Raw genomic sequence first — 12,790 nt, forward strand, 5'->3', positions numbered from 1 at the left:
AACTAATTTAACCTTATTACTACAACTAACTTAAAATTATAATCGCAAATTGAAATTACTAATTGGAATGATAATTGATACATAGTAAAAGGTCTAAAAATATTAAAGCTTACAAGGAAAAACTAAATCCCAAATGAAAATAACTTAAAAAGAAACTAAAACTTCAAAAGGCGTCGCAAAATTCTAAAGCACCTAAATCTTAGTCTAAAGAAAAAGCACTTAAGGAATTCTACGGCAAAGCCTAAAAATCTAGGAGTAAAAATAACTATAGCAAAAACTAAGTTTAAAATTAATTATGAGCTAAAAATACAAAAGTTACGCTACAACGATTAAAAAGGTACAAAATATAAAAATATACAAAAAGTTGTAAAAAGTACAATTTTTATAAAAAATATTATTTTTATATTATTTATTTAATAAAAACTACTAATTTTACAATTTTAATAAAACTAATTAAACAAAATACATATATAAAGTAAAAAGTAAAAATAAAACTAAAATTAATAATAATAATAATAATGATTAAGTTAAATAATAATAATAATAAATTAAAACTCCGTAATTAATGCAACTTTAGGGTTTTGTCCGTGTGTCAGAAGACCTCCGCGAGTCGCGGCAAATAAAGAGGAAAACCCCGCGAGTCGCGGGGTTCAGGAATTCAGTTGACAGCTTTTGTTTTTACGCGTTTTTCTTTATTTTTTTTTTTTTTTTTATTTTGTTTTCTGTTTTTTAAATAATTAAAAGATATTAAAATTAAAACTTATATTTTTATAAACTAAAATAAAAATAAAGAAACTTATAAAACTTAAATATTTAACAAAATCCTAAAAATACTAATATTTTTGTTTTTCTTTTTATATTTTTGAATATTTAAAACGTAATTTTAAAAAAAACGACTTTTAATAAAAGTAGATAAAAATCTTTTTTTTTTTTTATATATTAGCGTTGCGCTTCCGGCTTTTAAGAGTAAATCCCCGGCAGCGGCGCCAAAAATACTTGATGTCAAAGCAGAGGGGTATAAAATACTATTAAATTTTAGCAGAAAATACTATTAAATACGATACAATTTTACACAAGATATTTATTTATTTATAGAATGGATATACTTAAACCTTGCTACAACACTTATAGGCAGTGTACCTAATCGTACAGTAGTGTAGTTTTTAGTAAGTCCGGTTCGTTCCACAGGGAAATCTTTAAGCAAAGCTCAACGCTATATTAGTTTACTTTTATAAAAATACAAATATATATATAAGTGATATTATTATTATAAAGGGGGGTTTTTACCGTTTAATGACCGGTTTGTCGATTTTAAAACTTTAGTCGCAGTTAAAACCTAATGTAAAATATAAAATAAATACAAGACTTTAAATTAAAGCGTAAAGTAAATAACGATAATGAAATTGCGAATAATAAAAATGCGATAAAAATTAAATTGCGATAATTAAAAAGTACGATAATTAAAAGTGCGATAAAATGAAATAACAATAAATAAAAGTGCGATAATTAGAAGTGCAATTAAATATAAAATAAAGGAAATAAAATATGATATAAAAGAATTATGCTTATTTAAACTTCCGTAATCATGATGTTTGACGTGTTGGTTTTAGTTTTATGCCCATGGGTTAATTGTCCTTTGTCCTGGATTATTCAATATGTCCGTCTGGTTTTTGTCCATAACAGTCCATCAGTCATAAATATAAATTGCAAGTGTCCTTGTCAAATTATTATTATACCCGAAGATAAATATTCCAACTAATTGGGGATTCGAATTGTAACAAGGTTTTAATACTTTGTTTAATGAATACACCAGGTTATCGACTGCGTGTAAACCAAGGTTTTACTACTTTGTTAACAATTACACCAATTACCCTTGAATGTAATTTCACCCCTGTTTTAATTATTCTAGTGGCTATTAATCCATTCCCGTGTCCGGTTAAATGAACGATTATTCGTACATATAAATACCCCGCCCATCGTGTCCGATCGAGTGTATATGGTAATTTATAGGGACGCCCAATTGTAAATCTTTATATTAACATTAACAAACTTTCATTTAGTTAAACAAATATAAAGCCCATTAATAGCCCATAGTCTAGTTTCCACAAGTGTCGTTCTTTTGTCCAAACCCCAATTATGGTACAAAGCCCAATTACCCAATTTTAGTAATTAGCCCAACATCATGATTACTTCGTTTTAAACAAGCATAATAATAACTTAGCTACGAGACATTAATGTAAAAAGGTTGAACATAACTTACAATGATTAAAAATAGCGTAGCGTTACACGGACAGAATTTCGACTTACACCCTTACAACATTCGCTAACATACCCTTATTATTAGAATTATAATTAAAATTAAAATATAAATTATAAATATAAATATATTACGTATATATTGAGAGAGATTGAGAAAATATGATGATGATTTTGATCAGAATTCGGGTTGATTTATAGCCAGGAATGATTTTTGGGGCTCCGCGACTCGCGGCCAAATACCCTTAAAACTCCGCGAGTCGCGGAGAGGTATTTACAGTTTACACCCTTGGAGTTTCCTGCTGCCGACGGTTTTAAATATATATATATAATATATATATAATTAATATAATTAATTATATATTATATTATATTTATATATATAGTTAACTTGTAATTTTTAGTCCGTTGCGTCGAGCGTTAAGAATTGACTCTGGTCCCGGTTCCGGATTTTCGAACGTCCTCGCGTACAATTTAATATCTTGTACTTTGCGTTTTGAATCTTGTACTCTTGTGATTTTGAGACGTTTCTTATCAATAATTGGAACCTTTTTGATTGTCTTTTGTTCTTTTGAGCTTTTTGGTCGTTTGCGTCTTCAAATCGTCGAATCTGTCTTTTGTCTTCACTTTTTATTATTTAAACGAATATCACTTGTAAATAGAACAATTGCAACTAAAAGCTTGTCTTTCTTGAGGAATAATGCTATGAAATATATGTTCGTTTTTAGCATTATCAGATTGCTAGTGCTTATTGAAGGTATGTTACTTTAAAGTACTTGAATTTCTTCAAGATCTACTTTACTCCCACTGACTTCTTGTAAGAGAAGATCTCTTTCTAGGAATTCAGCAGACCGAGCAGAAAACACGTTGTCTTCAGCTTGGTAGTAAAAGTAGTAACCTGTTGTTTCCTTTATGTATCGTACAAAGTAACATTGGATAGTTCTGGGTACTAATTTGTTTGAAGTGTCATGCTTCACATACGCTTCACAACCCCAGAATTTGAGATAAGACAACTTGGGATTCTTCCCATGCCATAACTCATATGGTGTCTTTTCTACCTTCATAGTTGGAATCACATTGAGTATGCCTGCAGCAGACTCTCATACATATCCCTAAAAGACGGTAGTAGAGAAATCAGACTCATCATAAATCAAACTATATCAAGTAAAGTTGATTCCTCTTACTCAGACACACCATCGTGTTGTGGTGTGTAAGGTAGAGTGAACCATGAGACAATCCCACAATTCTTTAGGTGGTCCAAAAACTCTTGACTCATAAACTCACTTACTCCATCGGAGCGAAGTGCTTTAATGGTCTTTCCAAGCTGATTATCTACTTCATTTTGGAATACTTTTGAATGGTAAAATAGTTGTATGTTTATGTTTCAGCAAGTGAACATAATCATAGCTACTATACTCATCAGTAAATGTAATGAAGTAAAATTAACTAAATCTATACATTGTTCTTAAAGGGCTACATACAACAGTATGTATTAGTCCTAAAAGATCTTTAGCTCTTTTACCTAAATCGGAGAAAGAAGCATTTGTCATCTTTTCACATAAACATGACTCGCATACATCAAATGACTCAGAGCCAATTGATTCCAAAAGTCCATTAGACTGGAGTTTTGAAATGCATTGTTTGTTTATATGACTCATATGACAATGTCATAGATAGGTCTTATTCAAGTCTTGCTTGAAGACTTTGGCGATGTAGGTATACACAGAATTCTCATTTGAAATTACACTATGCATATCAATTTCAAAAATACCATCACGTGGATAGGTATTAAGATAAATATATTATCCTTAGAAACTGAAATATCTAAGTGTGTAAATGCAAGTTCAAAACTAGCATCTTTCAAACTATGTCGCTCGCAGTATTGAGAGCATAATGCTATTGTTCCAACAAAACAATAAGACCACTTAGAGAAGTAAGTTCAGAGGTACCAATAGCTTTAACAAAAGCTTGATCCCCCTTGCCTACTTGCAAATCCAGTGTGCCTTTCTTTAGTCTATTACTTCTTCTCATTCCCTTCATATTGTTACAGGTGTGAAGGCCACAACCAGTTAACAAAGATATAGGAATCACTAGAAGAAGTATATAACTATTTATGGAATATACCTGATTTGCTAGTCTCACCAGCGTTGCCTTTTCTCAGCTCAGATTGGAAGATAGGACAACTTCCTTCTCCAATTGCCAACCTTTCCACAATGGAAACATTCGGCGTCTTTTGTTGGGCTTTCCTTCTTGGAAGGTGGAATATTTTTCCTAGCAAATGATTTGTCATTTTCCTTCCACAAAATATTCGGCTTATTCTTTTTCACCCTTCAATCATATTTCTTCCTGATCATCGAACAACATCCGATAGAAATTTTGCTGAGCAGCAGCAACTGCCACAACAGGAAGTATGAATAAGGGTTCTAAATTTTGTTCAACTTCCATGTATGCTTGAGAACAATTCTCAGGTTGCAGTGTCAGTCTAGGAAGTTTGAACATTGAGTTTATCCTTCTCCAACAAAGAAGGAAGTGTGTTTTGGTTTACGTCTTGATTATTTGACATCTACAATAGATATAAGATTCAATTTAGTATTTTCGATATTGAGCTTTAATAAATTAACTACCCAAGTTTTTATAATATTATAAAAAAAAACAATTAATTTACGAAAGCCTAAGATCCACATAGAGGTTCCATAGCCACATCTGTTGATCAGCTAGCAGTTATGGAGTCTATTGGTAGGTAACGGGTACCAATTGCATTACAAGTGCAACTCTTAGATCTTTATGAGACCTTGAGATATGTGTAGTTCAACAAACCACTATTATCTACTAACATGTTTGTCTCATCCTTGCCTCGAACTCAGGTCTCACCGTGAATACGATTAAGTCGTCCAATTTGAAAACAGTGGAAATTCACGCTAGTCTCACTAGATCGAAAAATCCACCTCGTGGCTATAATTCAGCCTAGTCTCACTAGATCAGAAAAATAACGAGGAGTGTTTGCAAGCTCATTGGATGGCATGACTTAAATTTGACGGGTATTTTGTAAAAAGTTTGTGTCAACGAATAATGCATGCACACAAGATTCGCTACACTACTAGTTAAAAAAACATTTTAACCAATTGTATATGTCGATTATGTTTGTGATCTAATTTGTTATTTAATTTATAGGATATAAAAATAACAAATACACAAACGTGTATCGTTTTAAAACAGTTTTAAAAGATGTCGTCCATATATTTTATTTGACTTTCAAAATCATTTATCATTAAACTCGTTAGAGTTTAACTTATTTTAAAATCATCAATTTTAATCTTTGAAACTCGTTTAGAGTTTTAGTTAATGTTTTCATCAAAAAACATATATATATAATTTGAGTCTCAAAATTATTTAACTTTAAACTCGTTAGAATTTAACCTTTTAAAATCATCAATTTTAATATTTGAAACTCGTTACCGGTTTTATTTAATGTTTTCATCAAAAACATTTATCATATATTATAATCAACCATTAAATATAAATGCGTAAAATAAAACACAACCATGCATCACACACATATAGCCTAGCCCAAAAAATCCTATGCTTAATCCCATGAGCCGACATGGGATCAAGAGGTCAAACTAAGGGTAATATCGTAGCTCCCACTTAATTCAAGAATCAAGTGAAAACTTGACAAACGCCATCGTTGTCAACTTGACCTGTTCGCCATCTTCTAAGTCAAACTTCGTGTTGCATCTTTATCTTCAATTTTCATCTTGTTACATTTATTTAAATTTGAAAATACAACTAAACTAGTACTTTTACAAATTAAAATAAACTGAAATACAATACTATGAAAATGAAAAATAAATACAATACAACTTTGGCTTCAAAATGGCCTTTCTAATAAAATAAATAATCAACATGATATAATATTGCCGTAATCAACAATCACAACAATCACATAGGTCGGGGCATTACGGGCTATGTATGCAATCACAATTTTAATAACTACATTATTAAAACCTATATATGGCTTGTCCATGGTTACAATGCATGTGTATAACCATGGAATATAACAATCAACAATTATAATAAATATTCAAGCCATAACAATTAAACCTACAATTTAAAATAGTGATATTCTTTCAATCATATTTGTGCGTCATGAGGTTAAGTCTAAATCAACCGCGTTGACTTTAAAAACCAAAAAGGTTTCGACTTTTACCAATTCACCACAAAGCTAAATTTAAAGAAAATCACGCGACAATTAAGATGGTGTAAAAGCGGCTCGGATACCACTGTTGGAAAATCGTGTGTGTACTTTTACCAAAACAGATTAACGCAGCGGATAGTTAAAATAATAATCTTTTATTATTTTATGAACAAAATTTAACAAGATTAAATTTTCACTTATTTAATGAAACATGCACATGATTAACGATCCCAAAAATCCAGTTACACCATAATAATTGTGAAGAATATAAATCATAAGATGAGTAAACGATATACCTTTCTTGAAGAAACTGATTGAAGGAGAGAAACCTTTCTTGAAGAACCTGATTGAAGGAGAGAAACCTACGATCAAAAATATGACCGTCTCTTTGGATAGTCCACACTACACTTCAAACAACGTCAATGGATGCTAGTCCAAACCCAAGTAATAATCAATCAACCTTTGATTAATATTATGAACCCAAAATATGTAATATGTGTTTTTCCTTTTAGTTCATCGAAAGCATTAGAATGATTCAAAAATTACTTCGTAATATGATACACATATATGAATATATAATATATCCCATTTGTTTGGTAGCATAAAGTAAATCAAAAGAAATCAAGATTCGTTTGTTTGATAGCAAAAAGCAAATCAAAAGAAATCAAGATCATTTTCAAATACAATGCTATATTTTAAAAAGTCGTATTTCTCAAATACTTTAGGGGTAGTTTATGAAACTTATAATTAATAATTTCATGTCATTTTCATGTGAATAGTAAATTAATTAATTTCAATTCACCTTTTGAAAATGAAACGTAAATCCAAATTATTAGATCAATTATATATCATAAAGTCGTATTTTACAAATACTTCAGGGGTAGTTTATGAAACTTATAATTAATAATTTCTATCATGTCACTTTCATGTGAATAGTAAATTAATTAATTTCATTTCATTTACTATTCACATGAATAGTAAATGAATTAATTTCGATTTACTATTTTATTACTTGAGTAATATATATACATCATATATATATTTTATTTGACGTCTCGGTGTATATGTGTTTGACCTCGAAGGCTCAAATGAGGTTGGCCATATAGTTATATGTTGTACCTTGCACATTAATCCTACAGAATCACCTATCCATGTTAATAAGCAATCCAAAGTCCAAACGCTTTAGTTATTTAGTTGATTAACAACCTGGTACTTGATTAATCAATCAATTTTATTTATAAATAAATTATAAGTATTATATTTGTGGATTAAAAGGGAGTTCTTTTAATCGTGTTCATGTACGATGAGAACATAATCGTGTTCATGTACGATGACATTGCTAATAACACAAAGAATCCAAGGCCTGGTGTCATTATTAACAGTCCGGATGGCTCCGATGTTTACGAGGGTGTACCAAAGGTATGTTAACTAACTAGTTAGTCACCAGTTTTATGTTCCTGTATATTTATTAGTATGACTTATATAAGAAATCAAACAACAATTTGATCATACACTATTTTAATTAGGATTACACTGGAGATGATGTGACAGCAGACAATTTCTACGCTTTGCTTCTTGGAAACGCCTCAGGGGTGACATGTGGAAGCGGGAAAGTTTTATCGAGCGAACCTCAAGATACAATCTTTGTGTATTACAGCGATCATGGTGGCCATGGAGTCCTTGGTATATATTCCATTAATCTCACCACAATTAGCTAATTTATTTACTAACATAGATATTGATTATAATGGTGTTATTACTTACTATATATAGAGATGCCGACCTCAGCTCACGTTTATGCTACTGATTTCATCAATGCTTTGAAGGTAAAGCATGCAATGGGTACTTACGATGAGATGGTACGAATGAACTAAGAAACATTTCAATCTCTTGAATATAGCTAACCATTAACGACGAAAAGTTAATCTTTAAAATGTTACAAAACGTGTAGGTTATATATATAGAAGCATGTCAAAGTGGAAGTATTTTTGAGGGTCTTATGTGACAACTGCATCAAACGCAAACGAGAGTAGTTGGGCCACATATTGTCCGAATATGGACCCTCCCTCACCCCCTGGTTTTGACACTTGCTTAGGTGACTTGTACAGTGTTTCTTGGTTGGAAGACAGGTATTAATTTCTGATCTTACTAAGAAATTTAATCGTTTGAAGGTTGATGTTGTGGTTGTTAAGCCGATCATAAAGACTCGAAAAGGTAAAGGTAAAACGGATGTCGGGTAGTTTTACCAGTGGTTTTGGTTCATTTATATGTTAGTAGATTTTGGTTAGATTTGGATATTTTATTGGTTGTGCTTTTGTTTGTGTCCCGTGAGCGTTTTAGTGTTACGGTTGTTCAGCTCGGGCTTAGTTAGTTTAGACTCTTTGTTTAGTTTTAGGGAAGCCTCGACTTGTGTTTGGATCAATTGTATTTCTTAAAGTCTTTTTCATCTATTGATGAAAAGGTTGATTATATGTTGAATTGAATTTTTCTATTGTAATATTGTATAGTTGTCTTATCACCAATTTAAAAACACCATAATGTAAGCTTTTATTGAAAAGCAAAAAGCATTATCATATCAGAATATAGAGTACATCATATAAATTTACAGAGAGCTCCACTACTCACTAATCATATCACTTATAATTGCTAGAATACTTACAGAAGCAACAATAAAGTAACTATATATACAAAAATCCACATAACATTGACCTGGTGTTTTTAAAATGGTGATAGGACAACTATTTAATAATATAAAAGAATATAGAGTACACCATAATGTAGGCTTAGATTAGAGCCGTTATTCATAGACCACAATTTATTCAAAAAGTTGCAGACTACTAACAATGGAACTTAACGAGAAATTTCCATACATACCCATCTGTCTCTTTAGCAAGCTTTCTGTTGGCTTTGTCTCTTTATCATACTTTGACAAGAACATAATGACCTGAATAAAAACAAGATAATAACTTAGAATAATAGCACCAAAAAGAAAATGAGTAAACACTATGATACAGAACAAGCCATACCTTTTCAAGTCCACTCTTTTTCTTCTAACGATATTGATATAAAATATAAATATATGAAATGGAAACTGCAGTATGAAAGCAATAAAAATATTGCAAAAAGATGCTAATATTAAGCAAGCTAGTGTGTGCAAATACTAGTAGGACAGGAAAGAGCATAGATGACTGATCTCGATCTTTGATCAAAGTGTTCCATGAAGACAAAATATACTAACATGATAATTTAATGTTTACTTGATCATTGAACGCCCTTGAGCAATTCCTCAAAAATAGATCTTTCATTGCACCAAATTTTCTAACTTTCTTTAAACAACATCCCTGAAAGGAAAACTTAAGTGACATAACAATTTAAAATTAATACATACGTTCATATAAAACATATACTTCGTAATATCCAAAAGGATGCCAAATATGGGAATACCATATAATGACATCAAATTGTGTCATTTGCACTAATGACACCTGCAAATATATATCAATCAAAAATATATAAACACATAAGCAACAAGATTGAATGCAACTCTCTGGCAGTAAACTATGACCATAAACCTATTTCAATTAGCACAAACGTTACATCATTAAGCTAAAAGAATGTCACCTGGCCAATTCTGTAAGCACAATCTTCAGCTTGAATAATGTCACTTGAAGTTCAAGAAAGCTTAACATATATAAATAAACCTGAAATCGCCGCATCTTAGTACTTTCCAATCTAAACCTGAGACTAAAAACATGTTAGATACTGCCATTGAACCTTGAAGAGAGATAATCACTTGAATTGATCACTCGGTCACGGAGTCCTGTTTCCAACAAGAACAACATATTCTTAATCCATTATTTCTAGAAACTTGATTAGTTAGCACATATAACATATAAACTATAGTCATTCGCCTTCACAAGTCTAACAAAAAGAGTATTGCACTATGTACATTGGTGCCGAGTCAGTTGAAAGCTTACACAAAGCATAATTATCAGGAATGAAATCTCCTCTGACAACCTGCATAATTTCCACACAAAATGCTAGCGTATTAATAATAGTTATACTCTAAGCAATCGACAACATACCTTATCAAAGCGAAATATACACCAAGTTTTATCAAATTTATACAAAATTCACATGTATTGTAACATTTTGACCTAATATGTAACATATTCTTCATATCAATATTAATCAAATGTATTGTAGAAAAAATAAAACAACCAAAACCAAAACTTTCACCTACCAAAATATAAAATATTTATACACAAGTAAGAGATGGACATCGATCATACCTGCGGCAGTTTTCGAGATCGGTGCAAATTTGATGTTAGTGAGCAACGACAATAGGATCGCCGGTAGTTCAATGTTTAGCTACGCTGGTGGAAGTGTAATATGAAGGCAATTGGTGAAATCATGCAATTGGTGAACTAAACTAATATGTAAATCACGTTTAATCTTGGTTGATTCGAGTAATTTTGGTGTATGATTAGGGAAAATAACTGTTGAATTTAGGGTTAGGGTTCGATAGAGAGAGATACACGCAGTCCCTAATATAGTTCTGCTATATACGATATCTTTATGCGATGTTATTTGGGATGTATACAATAGCACAATTTAAACTTCTTTTAGAAATGGGTAGTTTGTTTATTTGGGCCTAATTTCTCAATGCTTTTAATAGTTATATGCACATAATTTGTAGACAGTTGTATTTGTTAAAACTTAGAATAGTTTTTCTCAACCACAAGTGTCAACAATGGCGGAGCCTATAGGGTGGCTTCGGGGTGCTCAATCACCCCCAACTTGCTCATTCGAAAGAATTATTTAGTATCTTAACTAGAGAAAATTATCTTAACCAATCGATCAAATAGTCAATGAGTAATCTTAAATTTTTTGTATTACGAGTCTAGCTATTCTATATTTTATTATTAGCCCAAGCCCACAATATATTTAAATGAAATTCCATTTAGAGATTCGACTAATGTATTATAAGATCTTACTATACAATATACGAAATAAAATGTTTGTCATTCTCGACTTTTTCTAAAGGTTTTTTTAATTGTTTTTCCTTTAATAATTTACGTCAAAGTTCAAATATATATATATATTTATTAGTAGATATTACTAAACTTATGAACAAAAATTTATTAAATATAAATGAAAGATAAATAAAAAATGAATGACATTTGTGAATCTTTTTATGAAGGAAATGAAAGGAAAACACAACGACATGAAATTAAAAGAAATAAAGTGAAAGGAAACAAATAAAAATAATAGGAAACAAAAGAAAATGAAAGGAAACAAATAGAAATAAAGGGAAACAAAAGAAAATGAAAGAAAACATTGGAAAAATATAAAGAAATAAATGATATTCCCAATGTTTTTATTTGATATACTTTACATCTAAAAAATAAATGATTAGAAAGAACAATTATGTTATTTTATTATTTCATTTAATATATATTGTTATTCTTTATAAATAAGTCGAGCATCCATTAACTTAAAAATCTAGCTCCGCTTTTGAGCGTCAATAACTCAAACATTACAGACGGTATAAAGTGTCTAGAGTTTTTCGGCACTTATACGTGTCCAAAGGATTTCAAGTAAATGTGAGTAGCTTTTTTACTCGAATAAGTGTTAAAAAATTTAATTATTTTTAACGCTTTCAACTAATGTCAAAAAATAAGTGTTAAAAAAGTGATATTTTTTTGTAGTGGGATAATAGTATTGATATAATCCGGGGCAAGTTATTACAAGGAGAAATAGCAGTTAGGCGTAACGAAATGGCCATTGTGGACGATTGGGACTGTCTTAAAACGATGGTAATCAAACAAACCTATTAACTTCTCCGGTTTATCTTCATTTGGGTTACAATTTTTTTTTTCTTTTACTATATGAATGTTTGAATGATGAAGGTGCGAACTTTTGAGACACATTGTGGATCATTGACTCATTATGGTATGAAGCATACACTATTTGCTGGCGTGTGCAACAATAACATTAAGTAATCTATGGATGAAGCTGCAAAGGCATCATGTAGCTCGTACGACATGGGACAATGGGATCCTGCAATTGTTGGTTATAGTGCATAATCTAGCTAGAAACTAATGCTATATAATACATTGGATGAGATATATATATTTGCATGGAGTACGTTGTTCTTCGATCATGTCCCATATATGCATCTACCTTTGTAATTTGTTCCTACTTTTAGAAAGAAATGAGTCTAAATAGTGAATAATATGTGCAAATATTCTACCTTCATTAATTCTATTATTTCTATTCTATTTGATACGTTTTGATCTAGCATTATCTTGTTCGAGCTAGGAATGTTGATATTTG

The 12,790-nt window shown here is 30.7% G+C and overlaps 1 protein-coding gene and 1 long non-coding RNA gene across 2 annotated transcripts; one reads left to right on the plus strand and one right to left on the minus strand.

Annotated features, from left to right (window-relative positions):
• Nucleotides 1-7,731: 7,731 nt before the first annotated feature.
• LOC139839994 (vacuolar-processing enzyme-like) lies at nucleotides 7,732-8,861 on the plus strand. The gene is given in 5 exon segments (XM_071830214.1): nucleotides 7,732-7,870; nucleotides 7,978-8,134; nucleotides 8,225-8,310; nucleotides 8,403-8,445; nucleotides 8,448-8,861. Coding segments are annotated over 5 exon segments (549 nt in total). The 5' UTR covers nucleotides 7,732-7,747; the 3' UTR covers nucleotides 8,588-8,861.
• A 200-nt stretch (nucleotides 8,862-9,061) lies between these two features.
• LOC139839995 (uncharacterized) lies at nucleotides 9,062-11,063 on the minus strand. The gene is made up of 3 exons (XR_011757169.1): nucleotides 10,744-11,063; nucleotides 10,073-10,468; nucleotides 9,062-9,792 (listed from the first exon to the last, which is right to left on the minus strand). It is a non-coding gene; the product is annotated as an uncharacterized lncRNA (long non-coding RNA).
• Between the last annotated feature and the right edge of the window lie 1,727 nt (nucleotides 11,064-12,790).

The sequence above is a fragment of the Rutidosis leptorrhynchoides genome, chromosome 4 (assembly GCF_046630445.1).
Source record: "Rutidosis leptorrhynchoides isolate AG116_Rl617_1_P2 chromosome 4, CSIRO_AGI_Rlap_v1, whole genome shotgun sequence".
Lineage (NCBI taxonomy): Eukaryota > Viridiplantae > Streptophyta > Magnoliopsida > Asterales > Asteraceae > Rutidosis > Rutidosis leptorrhynchoides.